Below are 17,231 nucleotides of genomic sequence, written 5' to 3'. Positions count from 1 at the left end.
AAGAATTACTAACTTACTTTTTTTCTTTAAAGTAAACACCAACTGTACCACATCTCATGTAATGCAAGTATGTACAAACATTCAGCATGGATACAATTTCTCTAGTTTGCTCTGAAAAGTATTGTGGTTGCCGTGTTTATACTTTATAGGTGCAGTTTTTCTAAGTAGTCCCTTAATTATAACCATAATCACAAAACTAAAATCGCATTCTGAAACACATCAGGGAGCCTACATTTTTAGAAGAATGAGCAAGAAAACAACAGTTTTTGGTTTATTGTATAGTAAATTTTCAAAGTTAGGATGAAAAGTTTCAACTTCAAACTCTCAGGAATGTGGAATACTTCATTCATGAATTGCTTTCACATACTTGGAAATCTAAATGATTTCCAAACATATTATTTCAGTGAAAAATCCAAGTTGCTTTTTCTGCTAAAAACAAAAATTATTTCAGAAAGGAAATATTTTTATCCATCATATAAACTGTAACTAGAGCAGTATGTCTTCTTCAACAGCTCAGATTACATTGTGCATATCAATGCTCTTGTATTTAATGGTCTGCACCTAAAAACCAGCTTGTCTGCAGTTCCAGGATGATCAGGTATTCCATACATCAGGTTTGTTGCAACTCTCTGTCATAAGTAAGCCAGGAAAAAAGAACATCTTAAAACCTATTAAGACCAAAAGCTTTTTTGAGTTGGCACCTAAAACAGCCCTCAGTACCCTCTATTCAAAATGTAAGACATTTTGTTTGAATTTTGCTAATAAAATTAAGTAAGAAGCTTCACATTGCTTCATTTCAAAAGAGAAATGACAGGAATATAGAAAGAGCAAGGAAAGACACTGCTCATCTCTCTCCCTGCATTTGGGGAGGCTTTCAAATATGATGAAGTTGAGAATTCAAATATTCATTGGCAACAGAACAGTATCCAAAAGAAGAAATAAAAGTAGAGGAAAGGCAATCCATCTTAAGATAGATGTCTAACACAGATAAGGTATAGATGATTCTATTTTCCTTCATGGGAATACATAAGGAACATACTTTTGGATAGCTCAAGTTATATAACATGACTAGCATCCTTAAATGCAGTTAAGATTGTTTTCCTATTGCAAGCAGCAGTAAAGGAAATCTAATTACAAACTCCTATTTCATAGTGAAGTCTGAAGCTTATATTAAATTTTAAAGTGGTGTTTTTTTTTCAGACAGTATAGATTTTCCCCACTCTAGAGTATCAGTAACTCTAGCACGTCATCATTCCCTACTCACTAGTTTTCTCTCAGTTCTCACATAAAGTTTTGGATTATAAATTCCCAATCTTCAATATTTCACCATTACCCAGTACCTATTACATTACTTAAGTACATTTGCTGATTCTATGCTCTTCTAGCAATTAACTTCCCAAAACTAGACGTAGCTACCTGCAAATAAATATTTAAACATTAAGCACATCCTCTACCCTCATTCACAAGGAGCTATCTGCCTGCATTAAAACAGATCTTCCTACTTCAGACAGATGAGATTAGGACCTAGGCAGTAAAACATCCAAAAACCCCAAGAATACGTACGCAAATAGTCCTCTAAAAATTTCTGAGAACGAAAAGTAAATACATCACTGTGAATGTGTTTAAAACTAAATAGTTCCCGTTTCAGCATAAAACTTCATTTTAATAAAATTAGCTATAGATCCAAAGTGACTAGATTTCTTGTGTTATTTCCAATGCTGAGTGATTTCTCCACATTGAAAAAGACATATCTATTTCCCTTTTGGAAAGGGTAAAGGCTAGACATGTAGAACTAGGGCCATCTCCTTTATTAAATGTTGTATTCTTATTAAGCAGCTAGAAAGTTAATGAAGACTCAACACTTCAAAAAGTTCCATGAACCCATTCCAGAAGTTTATAAAACAGTGCATTTTACAGCATAGCCCGTGGGTTATGATAATTTGCCATCCACAGGTCACGTTCATACCTGCTTTTTATCTAGCACAACAGACTGAAAGAAAGGTGTGCGACTGATCCACTGCAGTTATTATAGGGGCCTTTTTTCCCCCAACATTACCAATCTTCCCTTATAGCCATGTCTGAAATATTTCCAAAATTCCATGTGCAATGGCTTTCCATCCTGTCATGTAACAAATAAAAATACCCCACTGGTACTTTTGTATTCTTACACCTTATCAGGAAGTTTTTTAAAAGTCCTTGTAGGATGCATTCTTAGGGTAAGATTCAGTTCATTTTACTTTAGCTACCTTAAACTAGGTGTCTTGCCTAAACTAGTCATGTAGGCTTCCTTTGTAGTCAAAGGAAAGAAGTATTTATCCTGTTACCTTTGGAAAGGATAGCACTGCTGCTCTAGGAGGAATGTGAATAATTTACTACAGCTGCTATCTTCTATTTAACAGTTAAGCCACCTCATTCATTTGAACAAGATGGTAGGATCAGTTAAAGTACTCTGTTTCGAAGACTATATAAATTAATCTAGGATTCATTTATCTGAATTCTAAATTCAGAACTGTGAAGATTATCACAAAAATAATCTGATATAAAAAGACAAAACTGAAAGAAAAAAAAAAAACTACAGGTAGCTTAATATATACTAACCTTGCTTTTGTTTCTGAGCATGGGTAATCACTGTTCCATGGAGCTCCACTAATGACATGGAAGCAGTACTACAAAACCCTATTAAATCTTTTGGACAGAAAAAAACCAAAACAACCAAAAAACCAACACTACAGAAATTCTTGACAAGTGCTTGAACTTTTCAAAATGCTGTTCCAACAGTTTCTGCTGTGACTACAGTTATTTCCAAGTATATTTAAGTCCATTTTGCTTTTGCATCTTCAGACAAAAAACACAAGTGAGAACCTGAAAAGACCCAGCACTAAATTAAGAAGAGTACAAAATGTGTGCTACAGTAATTACATCAATGTGCAAGTTGCTGAATGGTTTCCATGAGGAACTTTTGATGGAGATGATATTTGGTGCCCTCCCCCTTCTTAATTAAACTCTTATTCTGGCAGGAAATCCAACGGAGGAGCAGCCAACTTATCTCTTTCAGGGACTAATGGGTGGAAAATCTCTGGGTCTGACACTAATGTGACATTACTGCTCTTAATGCCCTTGAATTTAGCTAGGGTGGAAAACTCCTGAGAGTCATGAAGAAGCACCAGGCTCTGGTAACTCCCTGTGAGCCAGAAAAGAATGGTGAGTAGCATGATGCAGACTGGAGGGATGCTCCACGTTTAGTTTAGCAAGATTCCCATTTGGGTATGTTAGCTGCCGAGGCATGATTTTAAAATATCAGAGGGAAAAAGTGCTTTCAGTATAAGAAAAAAAATGTATTATGTAATGACCAGGAGATCTGGTCTTAGTTTTTTCCTTTGACACCACTTTGCATTTTCATGCTCTTCACACCCATATTCTCTCATAGATCACTTTTCTCAAAATTCAAGGAGGATATGAGATTTCGCAGCACAGAACTGCAACAACATCCAGTCATCATGTACAGAGAATTTCAGTCTTACTCATTCACTACTTGAATTAAACACCCTTCTCTGAACCTCTTCTATGTTCCCTTTCCCAAGATAACTATGTCTGCAGTTAGACAAGCTGAGAAGATTCTTGCTAAGACTCCTCTTTTTAACTCTTGCTCCTACATAGAAATGAGCGAGCAGCCCAGCACTGCTAGCAAGAGCCTGGGCTGTGGCTGCCAGGCTTCAAAGCTCAAGCTCTGCTGTTGAGTGTGCTTATTTTGGGGAGGCCAAATTGTCATTTGTTCTCACACTTTTCTGCTTAACTATTCTAACTTTATGAAATGAGAAAAGGATTTTCACATACACTGTGCAGCTTAAAGAATTCAGTCTTTTGTTATGAAACAAAACAGAATTTTTCTCCTTATTGTATTAGTTTGTTACATAAGTTTACAGCGCTCTTTGAAGATGGCCTCAATTCATTCTCACTCAAAGAAACAGTTTAATGAGGTTTGGGGTGCAGAGCCTGCAAACTGTTTGTGCCAGTAGATACCTTTGGGGAAAAGCTAGAGCACTCATAGCCTGGCAGGAACGACTCTTTCCATAGGTATGCAGCAGCTTGCTCAGTCGACATAATTTCTGTGCATCTGGCCTGAGCCCCTCCAAGTTTTATGGAATTACATCATCATCATTCTGGAGTTTCACAACAATAGAAAAAAATCCAATAAAGAGGTTTAAAGCCACTTCCTTTGTTGCAGTTTCTAATCTTGTTTAGAATAACAGAAAACCAGTTCAAGAATCCGCATCGTATGCTGCACCCCTAACTTGCTTAACATTAATACTCTAGTTTTTCAGCGTCGTGTGTTTCTGTGTTAGAAGTAGGAGAGTGCACAAAGTAAACCAGCCCAAAGACACTGCTGACATTTTAGAAAGTGAGTCAAGCAAGAGATTAAGATTTCAATTCATAACACTTCTGTGTTTTTATTATAAAATGATAAATAAATCTAGCAAGGCAGGGAACATAAATATTTTTGCAGTTGTTTACACTGGGGAAGAGGAAAGGAATTTAACATGCAATTAACCACTTAGGTGATTCTTGATATGTACCATATGGTCTTTGAATTACTTAAAGAAAAATATTTCATTTTTATATGTAAACTATTAATGCATTTGAGCTGCTTATAGCAAAACCATTTAAAATTATTTACTCCTCTCCCTCTTTTCTCCTCCCCACAGAGGGACTGGAGGAAAGGGGACATGGGAGGTAACAAAGAACAACATCAAAAAGCTGTATGTATGATCTGCATTTTCCACAATCCTTAAAACGTGGGTTAAACAACACAGAGATATGAAAATTGATTCTACATTGTGTCCTTTGACTGATCTTATGTGGACAGGTTGATAGACAGCATTACTTGTAAACATAATAGCTAGTCTTTAAAGTAAAATATAAGAAATACGTAATCAGACAATTTCCAAACAAGTCCTTCACATTTTAACATGTAACTCTACACACATACACATGCAACACGCACATACACCACTCTATTATCAAATAATAATTTCTTTTACTGCCTAAGTTTTAAAGATTCATAAGCCTGAGATAAACTAGAGTCAGACCACCACAGTTTCCTTCAGGTACAAACTCACACTGAAGCCCGAGGCTTTTATTCTACTTTACCAATTAAACCTAATTTTTCATATTGACCTATTCTTTGAAACAGACATCATGAATACTGCTTAAGGTAAACTCTTACAAAACCCAAGAAGTATCTTAGCAATGTTGTAAATGCAAAATATATTTGTCAATACAACTCAGTAATGTAAATTATCTGTACCTACACTGGGAGATGACATAGCTACTATTTTACTGTAATGACCACTTACTATCTTTTGCCAGAGCCATTCCAGACAGGGATTTAGGAATCATGATTCTAATCCTGAATCTGTCACAAACTGCAATATGAACTTGAAGAAAGTATGGGGTTTTTTTTAACTCTTCTCAGTCTAGCTCTCCTTCCTGTTAAGGAAGTGTGATAATAAATTCTCTCTCTCTCTTTTCTCTTTTGACTGCAAGCTGTTCCTAGAAAGGACTTATCTCCCACTATACTTGAAGTGCATTTCATTTCAGGCCCTGTAGCCTGTGCTTATGGAAAAGATATATTCAGTTACATCTATCACTATCAAATACAGCTCCAGTATTGCAGTCCTGGGGGGGGGGGGGGGGGGACATGCGACCTGCGAGAACACAATTATACAAAACTAAACAAAGCAATCTCTGTTTACATATATATATATATATAAAGCACATATAGCTATTTCAAAATGTTACTAGGAGATGCATGCAACTACTTCCTGCAGTGTTCCTTAAAATGCTCTACTACATAGTAGATGCTATCACTAAAGTATGTTTGAGTTTCATGGGGATAACACTTGCAAAAAGAATTTCCTTAAAAGTGCTTCATATCTTATGATATCTGTAAACACTCTGCTGCTGCAGATAGCTGCCCAGTGAATAGTGTCATATTACCACCAGAAAACAAATCTTCATAGTATTTGCTTTCAGCATTTTCTTTATCATAAAATGAACTCAACTCCACAGAGACAGAAACCTAAACAAACCTTGAAGGGTGACTTTAAGAGCTTTCGAAAGTCCCAGCATCTACTTTAATACTAACCTCAGCAGGGCTCCAATCTTTCTGAAATGGCTTTTAGCTATTAATTATTTATAGAACTATCATTTCCCCAGAGTTCACTGAGCACTCTTTTAGTAATCTTTTCCTCAGACCCAAACTCTTCAACTTGATTTTATAGTATACTTTTAAGAAGGCTTACATGAAAACTAATCCAGGGATTTTTCACTTTGTGTAAACAACTCTGGTTTCCAACATGGCAAGGTAAAAAATTACTCTGAAGGGGTTACACAAACTTTAAGAGGTTGAGTAATGACATATGACTTCACTTCTCCTCAAAACACTCCAAAAACTGGAATGAGCAACATCAGTGCCTCTTCAAGTAACTAAAGAGAGAGAAAAAGTGGAAAAGCAATCTTCTATGAAGGCTCTCTGTCTTTAATATGAAATTTATGTCTCTGTGATCTACAACAGCGGTTTCTCTAAAACTTCTTATAAGGGAGATCCCAGACCTACTGGGTGTCTGCTTCCTTCTTCAATAAATGCAGGAAAAAACTGACAAGACTTCAAAAGATTAGATACTAACCATAATCACATTTGCTGTAAATTAAACCATTTTTTGATTCTACTATTTGCTCACTCATAAGAGACAAATGATCAGAGTCTCAATTTCAATTACATTTGTTTTTCATAAATATTTTCAATACTAGAACACACTCGTGTGCCCATATGATTTTCTCTTTGCTAGCAAAACTCCATTTCCTCAACTTTCCTCACAGGTCATGTTTCCAAATCTATCATCTTCCCTAAACCACTTACCTGTATTTCCTCCAGTTTTCTCTCTCTTTTTAAGAGGTAGACACACCTACTACAAGGGTTCCAGAGATCATGGAGGTCTACCTTTCACCTGTTCTTTTTAATTTCCTTTAACCTAGTTTTCAGTTTTGCTTAGGTTCTAAGGTTACATTAGTTTAACTTAATAAATCTAAGACAAATTTGGGAAGATTTCAGATAGACTAAATATGAAGTGAAATTACAGTTTCAAATTTAATAGGCAGCCACTAGCCTTCCTTACCAATAATATCAAGATTTATGTTCACCACTTGAGTGAAGCTTTCAGAATCCAAACCCACTTTTACCTTCAAAGGTTAAGGGTTGTCACTTATTTATTTTAAGGCAGCTGCCTTATTGCTTGCCCCATCTGACAATTTATTCTTTCTATATGGGGTGACTGGAGTTATAACTATACATTAGCAGTCACTCCAAAGACCCAAAAAGAAACCCTAAAACAAGAAATGCCACAATGCCACAGATGACAGATCCACTAACAAGATACTTCACTCAGACTGCCAGCCAGCCCTCAGCAGGCTGAGGAATAGGCCTGTTAAAAACAATACTCTCCACTGCAGCACCAGCACTGACAGCAATCATTACCAGTACAAGATTGTGATACAGAACTCTAGAAACCACACTGTCTCCAGTTCTGGCCTCTGCCTTACCTAACACCTTCAAACTCCTAAGAAATGGCTCCTAAGAAGGAAAAAGAGGCACAGAGCTACTCTTTTGCTCTCAGATGCTCTGCAACATCGTAAGAAGTGGGCTTGGGCATATTGTGACAACATGTGATACAGACGGTATTTTCTCTCTTCGGAGAACCTAGTTTTCTCTGTCTAGTGACATCGACTCCTCTTCAGCTGACCAACATCCCAGATACCTTTATATGTGCCCTGTTAATGAAATCCTTGTGTTTTCAGAATCCATGGCAAGCCACGTTTTCCTGAGGCACCTGGCAGGCTCCCTGAGCAAGCACTCCAAATGTCAGGTTGCATCTCCTCCATTGATTTCCTTTGTCAGGAACATGACAGACACAATCCCAGCAAGTTAAGACAAGGACCTAGCTGGAGCTTTCCAAGGTCAGGATCCCTGTCTGGGCAGAGTCCCCCCAGCTGCAGGAAGAAGAAAGACTAGCAACCACATTGGTGATACACCATTTTTCATGTACTTCTTCCCTCTAGGGTACCTATAACAATACCTGCCCTGTTTTCTGTTGCCAAACTTGGCTAGCTAACCTATTTGGTCTCACAGGTGTTTTGGTCTCTCCAGTCACTAGCATCCATAAGCTATTAAGAAGTTCTCATGCTGCCAAAGAAACCTGCACTCTAGACAAGAGTATATAAGCATAATTAAAGCTATAATCTGATGTAAATTTTACACCACCACTACAGGTGATCCTTCTGAACTAATACGTACTTAACGTGCTAGAGCAAAACGGTATATAGCAAATTATTTAGTGTTCCAAAAAATATCAAAAGGCTCCCTACATACCAACATGTTCCCTCCTAACAAACGTAATTATAATGATGTCTGTGGGTTAATTCCCATGCTACGCTCTCTATTCAAGTACCACAGAAGAAATTCTTCCGTTTCTGGAACAGAAGCTTACCAGAAGGCCATGTCATTTTTAAAAATGCAAAAGGGACTACTTAGCAGTGGTCTAAAAAAGAACACACATTCACTGTGCCTCACTCTTCAAAATCATTTTTCCTCAGACTCACAAGTTAAACCAGCAAATTTCCAGATTAGAATGAAGAAATCTTACAACGATGGGCAGGAAATTAATATGTACATCCATAGTATTTTATTGAAAATAAGAATCAATAGTTCAGTGTACTTCCATATTTCACAAAGAAAATTCAGGTATGATGATTTGGGCAGCTGTTGTTTATTGTAAAACCACTTCATTACTGGGAACTCTTTCCTGTAACTGCAGGAGGCTGCAATATGCACTATCACTGCAGAGCCTGTTTACCCTGTGTCTCATTTTTTGTTACGATATTGAACCAAAACCCACAGCAGGAGATAGGAATTATTGTGCTTGGCACAGAACTGACAATGGCATATCATTAAGTTTTGATGACTGTCTCAAAGGGAAGTAGCTTTCAAGTCTGAACTTGGGGGACAGGCAGGGGACTAAGCAACAGATCATGGGGAGGAACTCTGACCATGTGTTGGGTTAATCAAAGGGTCACCTGATACTTTTTAAAGTCTCTCTGGAAATCCTGGAGACAAAGGTGGAAGAGACCAGGGGAGATACTCTAAAAGCAGACAGCATTATCAATTGCGAGGTAGATCATACATAGTAAATGCAAACTGGCTTTGCAAGAGATGAGAAACAAGCTATGATTTTGAGCAAAAGGAAAGTACTGAATCCCCCACAGTGCACAGATTTTGACACCAAGCACACTCAGGAGGAAATGAGAGAAAAATGTGTGGTCATTAATACTTGGTTTATCTTGCTTTCTTAGAAGAGTCAAAAGGAAGGCTGATTGCTTCTTAAAGGCATCACAAGGACTCAAGAACCCAGCCTGTGCAAGATCTCTATTCATTTTCCAAACTCAGTAACACAAATCTCTGGCAACAAACCCATCAGACACTACAAAAACAGGCAGATACACTCCCCCTGCCTGGCAGTCATTAGCTTCTGGATTTGGTAGTAGAGCAAAGAAATCCCACTGGGAATTTCATCCTGCAAGAGCCAGCAGCAAACTGTGTACTTTTCAGCAGATAAACAATAGCCAGCCAGAAATGGAGATCTGCATTCTTCAGGAAAACAAAGGCTTATGGAGTGCTGTTTCTCTGTGCTTCCATCTGTCTATGGTCTGCTCCATTTTTCCTTTCTGCCTTGCATGTGGCACTAGCTTCTGCAACCGTCTGTGTCAACACAGCCAATGTAAATACTACTGTGTGAAGTACCAACTGCCCCATGCCTGTAAAACCTATTTGAAATCATGCTTCAACAGCATTTTCTTTCCACTATCCCTCCTACGCTTGGTACATAAGACATGATATTTGCTGAGAATGATACTTTGGTTTACCTTAAAATAGGTATCACCACATAAGTACACCAGCATTTAATTATTAGGTGTAGTTTTTATGCCTCATTTTGAAAGTACAATCACAAAAAGATGCATAAAATTGTCCTATTATCGGAGCAGCACCTCAGAAAGACAGAAATCCATCTGCTGAAGATGTATGCTGTGGTACTACTTCAGAAAATGAGTCTGCACAATAAGATTGAAGCTCAAGTACATTCAGAGGATATTTGCTAAGTTTACTTGCCTGCTAGGAGCAGGAAAAAGGAATTAAGGTTTATCAGGGGATAACAATGGGTGTTTCTGCAGCCCTGACAGATAATAGCCCAGACAGCTACTACAGAAAATCACATTAATGCAGGTGAAAATAAAAGCTGATCTCTCTTACCAGCTCGGAAATTAAATGAAAGGAAGGAATAGACTTTCTTCTCTTAAAAAATAAAGCAAACACCTTTCACTTTCAAGACATTTACTTTTTTTTATCTGGACTACAAATTAAATTACAATATCCTAAGTTCAGAAGAAATTGCAGCACAGGACAGCAAGCCAAATTATGGACATTAGACACAGAGCACTAACATTCTTCTAGTGTAATGTTTCACTAAAATTTAAACAGTATTACAGTTCTTGACTAGACATTCAATAAATTCTACATTCAGTAAATGCGAATATAGACTTTCTGACAATTCAAAAGTTCATAGTACACCTTGCTGGGATAAAGCCCCAGGCCAAAACCTAAGGCCCTTCATATTGAGGCTATGCTCATTATAAGATGTTTCACTCTTTTGAAGGTAACAGGTAAATAAAAAAATATTTTAAATTGAACAAAAAACACAGGCTTTCAAAGCAGGTTGAACCATTTCATTCACTTGATATCTAACACCTGCAGAGGAATGGTGTAAAAGAATATTTATAAAAATGCTAAGTCAGACATCACACTCTGAAGACATCTTGCTGCCAGAGGCAGTACATTTTGATGAGCAAAGGGCTCAAGCATGGACCTCGTAATACCCTTTTCAGGGAAAGAAAGACCATTTTTGCTAAGGAGAGACATACATTTCCTGAGAAGCAGAAAGCACAAAAAGGATCTAGGTGTTCTGACCAAAGCGTCAAACAGTGATTTGGGCCATGGTCAAGCTGGGAATTCAGCTCCAAGCAGCCCAGGAAATCCCATGACTATCTATGCAAACTGTACCTTTGGATATCATGAAGTCTAGAACAAACGCACAATTGGGCCATGGTCAAGCTGGGAATTCAGCTCCAAGCAGCCCAGGAAATCCCATGACTATCTATGCAAACTGTACCTTTGGATATCATGAAGTCTAGAACAAACGCACAATTAGTCATGATGAATATCAAAATTACATAGCCCAGTAGAACTCAAGGCTTTAATGCTTTCAGATACCACATGCAAGGACAAGTGATGTGCCAAAGATCACAGCAGTACAGTGAGAAAAGCTCACTTCCAAATCCTGTTTCACACTGACTTGCTCTCACATGCCAATACTGACAGTATACAAAATGCAAAATGCAGCACAGTGCTTTATTGCCTTTTACAAACAGTCATTTACAAAGCTAGAATAAACTCTTTTTCCAATGTATCGAATTCCACAGCCTTCCTTAATAATTAAAAAAAGAAAAACTGTAATTCAAATTCAGCATGACAAGACTAGGCCTGTACAAAAAAAGGTACATTAATTAAATTTTGATTTTCAGCTGAAAATTTCCAATACCTTACTCTTCACATAAAGTGGCTGAAAGAAAGAAAACATAACAATACAACAATAAGCATATGAGTGTGCAGGGCAAAGGGCGGGGAGAGGTAGGAGTATTAATACACTATCAAAGAAAAGGTGTAGCTTATACAATCATTCTGTTTCTACTCACTGTATTAGGTACGTATGGCAATCCGTAAACTTTCTCTTGTGTTTCCTTTAAAATTTCTGTGGTTGACTTTTTTAGAGGATGTTTTCCATGGTAGATTTGGTCCAAGGCAGCATAAAATACCTGAAGAGATAAAAATACATGTTTGCCTTTGGCACAAAGCATTGGCACTTGACAAGCAAAAAAGACAAACAGAAAAGGAGAGAGAGAATAGGGGAAAGGAAGAGTCTAAATAATTTATATATGGTTTTGTAAATCTTCTATTTTTAGTATAACACATAACGAGAGAAACATGTTTTTGAAGTACACCAACCACAATCATCATGACCTATCATAAATCTGTGTTTAGGTTACTGAGAACACTGGCAGTACAAATCTGCACTTTTAAATAAAATTAAGATCTGTCCCTAAATCTGTCCAGCAATTCCCTTTTTCAAAACTATTTTTGAAGTAGATTAATTTTTTTTAATGAATTTATTAAAAAGACTTAAATTTATTTGAGTGGACATAGCAAAATAATTTATTCCAAGACATGTGCATGAAGACACGAGAAAACATATCTGCAGAGGCAAGTTATGGCCCAGGCAGTGAATGCAAGAAGCTACAGACAGAGCTGCTGATACTCCTTTGAATACTCAAACAGTGCAGTACTAAGACAGGTGCTTTCTTTATTTCAGCTCTCTCAGAGCAATAAATTGCTGCAGTGCGAACTTAGCAATCACACTGCACCAGGAGGGTACTTTGCCAGAGGCAATTTCTGTGCAGAAGCATGTGAACTATGGCAGAACATATATGCATGATTAAATTGGTGAACTGTGTGGAGATCAGGATAGCAGCACAAATAAAATTACTTTTCAAGCAAATATAGCAAAGCAGAGTATCTGGCACTTTCATAGCAAATATGAACTAAGGATGGATAGAAAACAGAGCCAAACCTCAGTATGTGCTATCACTGAAAAAAATTTTAATTCACCATTTATTTTATTTTAAATAAGAAGATTTCCTATTCTGTGAAGTGCAGGAAAGACTGAAGAGGACACCCACTGCTGTGCAACAGAATTTAGCACTCGTTTTATTTGGGCTGAATACAACACAGTCACATTTTAGGTGAAAGTATGTTTCCAAAGAACCACATTTGTTCTACTTGAATAAGCTGTCTTCTAACATGCAGAAACCTGATAAATCCTTTGACAGTGTTTCTTGACCAACGATAAATGTTAAAATTGATTATTTTTTCAAGTAAAATTTAGGATTATAAGAAGAGGGGTGAAGAAGCCAAAACTTGCAAGAGGTATTCTCAATTTCCTTGCTTGCTGCCTACATGGCTAATAAGGAGAAAAGAGGTCAACAAGACCTAAACTTGCACAATCATCCATTAATGATATTGCAAGTTTTGTGACCCAGAGAGTAGCAAGAGATGCAAGCACTTAACACCACGTATCTACAAACCCAGAGCAGGCAGCAAATATCTGTTCAGAGGGTAACTCCACGAAGACACTGCATCAAGTAGCAAATAGCAGTGAGGATTTTTTAAAACCAGTCTATACAGGGATATTTTTAATTTTCCATAATTATATTGATAACACAAAAAATTAAAAAACTAAAGAGAAACCTACAATAGGTTGTGAGAACAACAGTCTTTCTTACTCGTACCTTAGAAGAGAAAGAGGCTTTGCAAGGCCTTTGTTTGTACTTTTCTCCCTCAGAGCTGGTCTCTAGAATTCTGGTTCGTTTTTTAACAAAGTTTAACAAAAGCTACACCATTTATGGTAGCAAGGGTGACTGAGAATATGACCAACACATCTATTCTACCATGAATACATCTGAAAACTACCTGATGTTAGAGTCCTAAAAAACTCACTTTCACCTGTTCCCCAGGCCTTTGTGACCCTGCCGAAATCATTTCACACTGACTTCCCTCTCCTCCTCGCCAAAAACCCAAACCAAACATGGCTGGGGCTTTGAGCAGCCTGGCTTAGTGGAAGATGTCCCTGCCCATGGCAGAAGAGCTGGAACTAGATGATCTCTAAGACCTCTTCCAACCCAAACCATTTTATGATTCTGTGATCTGACAATAGACTTCAGCATCCGGCTTCAGCCCAGCCTTGATTCTTTTTTCCTATCTCTCAACTTTGTTAAGACCTGTTTGCAGTGTGCACCTCACAAGATGGAGCAAACTGCAAAGCTGTGGACCTTTGCAAAAGTGAAATTTGGAGTCAAGTAGTTTGTGGCCAGGGAGCTGGAGCAAAATCTCAACTCACAGCTAGGGAGTGGGGAATGGGGAATCGTCAGCTGAAGGCCAGTGAAATAGACTCAATAAAGAACAACATGATGCCAGGGAAACGAGTTGCTGAAGGTGGCTACAAGCTTTCCTCTGACCCTGGCACATATAAAGCGTGGGAAGAAGGCTTTGAGCCAGGCCACCTGGACAGAAAAGTTAAAAAAAAAAAACAAACCTAAAAATCCACCCCTGAAAATAAACTCAGATGAACTTTACAACCATAAGCCTTCCCATCTATAAAGCACCGTTCTGTGTGTTTACACAGGCCTTTGAAATGGCAAAGAGAGACATATCCCAAGACCACAGGATTTTAAGGTAATACTGCTAGGGAGCATGTTAATGCCTAATATTAAGCAGTAGCTAGAAGATTATTTCCAATTTCAGTAAAACACATTTGCCAAAACATAAAAAGGCCATCGAAAAGTTATCTTCATACTGAATATTTTGCATGGACATTAATATTACTTTCACTTGATTACAGTTCTTTCTAGCTTGTTGTCTGCTTAATAGCATTCATATGTAAACAGTTATGGATTTTCCAGTGAATGCACTGACTGAAAGACTCTGGGACTCAATCTGCATGGTGCAAGCCTTATGGAAGATGCATGGATTCTCCTGTCTTTCCTGTGGAGTAACTGATTACATGAGCCGAAAGAAAACGCAGAGGTATTATAGCTATGATGAAAAAACGGCACAATTTCATATTTTGACATGCCAACATATTTATTTTCTGAACAGACCACAGAAGAACCTTTAGGTGTTTTCCCCACAACTGGAAAATCTGTAGGCATTTTAATTTCTTTTAAAGGTCAAATATGGCTTACATGGCATCTGGCTGTCAAGATAGAATATACCGCCAGCAAAGTCTGAAGGAAAAGTATTTGCATCATTGTTCACAGTTTTTTTCAGGTATATACGTTAGAGGCACATACACACTTCAGCATCTGCAGATGGAAATATATGCTTTTGTTCAATGAATTATTATACTTTTAAATCTGCATGAATTACAGTGCACAAACTTCTACAAAGAAATGTATGAACTTTGTATTTGCTATACATTTAACTTCTCTGGGACATTTTTTCTGAATTAATAACAGAATGGCTCTGCCAGACTGTCCCCTTGAAATGAGTGCATACTGCAGGTATTACATCTGTAATCTTCAAAAACATGGTGCCAAAAGTAGGAAATCAGTAACATTTTTCAGTGTGGTACTGTGGTCATTTGGCGCAGCTTGAGACTGGTTGAACATTTGTTACACAACAGTAATTTGAGGGCAAACAGCCTGCTTAATCTCTGCATCATTGCCAGCACCAGTCAATCATTATGTGACCACAGGAATCTGAGCCCACCAGAAGTGGGTGTTCTCTCCCTGGCTCTAAAGCTATGAGGTCTGGAGCTGCTCTGGAACAGACCCTACAGAGACCCCAGGATGAGCTGAGGGCAAACAGCAGCAGGAGGATTGCACAGCCCACCCCACAGGACTGATGCAATGACCCCTTCATTACTGACTTACACACTATCTTCCCCACCAGAGGACAGGGAGGCCATGTAATTTCTTAATATATCTGTGACTTAAGTGTTCTTGGTATCCAAGACCATTTAGTCCCCACACTGTCAATTTGGTCTCAAACCTTGACAAGATTATAGTAAGCACATATTAAAAGTTGAAAGGAAATCAGACTTAGATCTATATATAGCTGTTACAGGCACACCAGAAAAGAATGGATGCATGTGAAAGCACTTGGTCATCACTTTGATGGTTACTAGCCCATATAGTGACAAATTATTCTGTGTTGGTGGACTTCATGAATAGAGGTCCACCACTAAGCATTATCAGTATAAATTTTATTTAAATCCTGAATTGTTTGTTGGGCTTTTTTCAGGAATAAAACCCAATTTGTACATGAATTAATTCTGCTCTTGCCCTTGTTCTGTCTGGATTCTCAGCTATCTCTGTATGAGAACCTTTCAGACTCAGGGGTGTACATTTCAAAATCAGATCTGCAGAGAGAATGCAGTTACTTTCATGTCATAGAGGTATAGCCTCAGGTGGCACCCTCTGTGTTCACGCCTGTGGAGCCAACACTGGCCACTGACAGCCAGCACTGCACTGAAAGCATAATTCAAAGACCTGTGAAGTTTAACCAATGAAAAAAAAATGTACACACTGAAAGCAGGATTAAATCTGATTTTAATCAGTGTAACTGACACATAAACATTCACAAGTCCACAGTCCAGTATTCTGATTAGTTTCTAAACACTATAAATAACTGCACAGAGTAAACTGCAAATATTTAACTAAGTTTCGCTTTTAAATCAACTTCAGTTAACTAGCATAACTCACATTTGTAGATAGAGTTGCAATCATTTGGGCACTTTTCAAAGTGAAGAATTACAGAGATCTGGTCTTTGTTTCTTTACACATCTCAGAAATAATGACTACCCTTTATTAAGGTACTAGCAGAGTTATCTCTCCTAAACACTAGGCCAACTGTAAAAAGAAAAATTATATGCTTCTGGCTTAAGGCAAAACAAGAAACCAAACTCACAGAAATCTCACAGCAGAAGCTTGTAGCATACTAAACGTAGCCAAACGCTCACTCTAAAAAAAAAACAACTTGGCTGGATGCTAATGCTACTGTTCACAACTGAGAACTGCTGCTGAAGGACTGAAAAAACCTAAATAACCAGTTTAGATAGAGCCCTAATTTCCTTTACTTCCTTTGAAGAAAAATAACGCAGTTTGTTGATGGGAGCTCCAATCAACATTCTCATAAATAAGCTGGTTTGATTTTTTCATTCTGGTTAGAGAGTTTATTTCCTGGATTTTGGTGACACTCAAGTAGCCTGAATCTGTCAGTCCTGCTACACTTTAATAATCCAAAGGTATGCAATACTTCCTCCACAGCAAGTTCTCCTTAAATGATTCCATTAATTTAAGAACTCAATTTTAAGCCACATTAGGGAATTCTGACAATTCAATCATTTTCAAAAGCTGCAGTTTTAACGCTATTTTCCTACAGATTTAGACATTTAGCTTTAAGCAGGCAGCACAGAATACATTCAACAAAACGAACGTGGACATCAGTATAA

General features: G+C 37.7%; 1 protein-coding gene across 2 annotated transcripts in view; it reads right to left on the bottom strand.

Moving 5' to 3' along the window:
• MIPEP (mitochondrial intermediate peptidase) overlaps window positions 1-17,231 on the bottom strand; it is a 74,096-nt gene that overhangs the window by 11,178 nt on the left and 45,687 nt on the right. For both annotated transcript variants that reach the window (XM_057399621.1, XM_057399622.1), the window contains one exon: window positions 11,860-11,979. In XM_057399621.1, the coding sequence (XP_057255604.1) occupies window positions 11,860-11,979 (120 nt within the window). The remainder of the gene's footprint in view (window positions 1-11,859; window positions 11,980-17,231) is intronic.

The sequence above is a fragment of the Pezoporus wallicus genome, unplaced genomic scaffold, assembly GCF_028554395.1.
Source record: "Pezoporus wallicus isolate ANWC-B61680 ecotype Strahan unplaced genomic scaffold, APGP_CSIRO_Pwel_v1 scaffold_6446, whole genome shotgun sequence".
Taxonomy (NCBI): domain Eukaryota; kingdom Metazoa; phylum Chordata; class Aves; order Psittaciformes; family Psittacidae; genus Pezoporus; species Pezoporus wallicus.
This window is presented reverse-complemented; position numbering and strand designations above follow the sequence as displayed.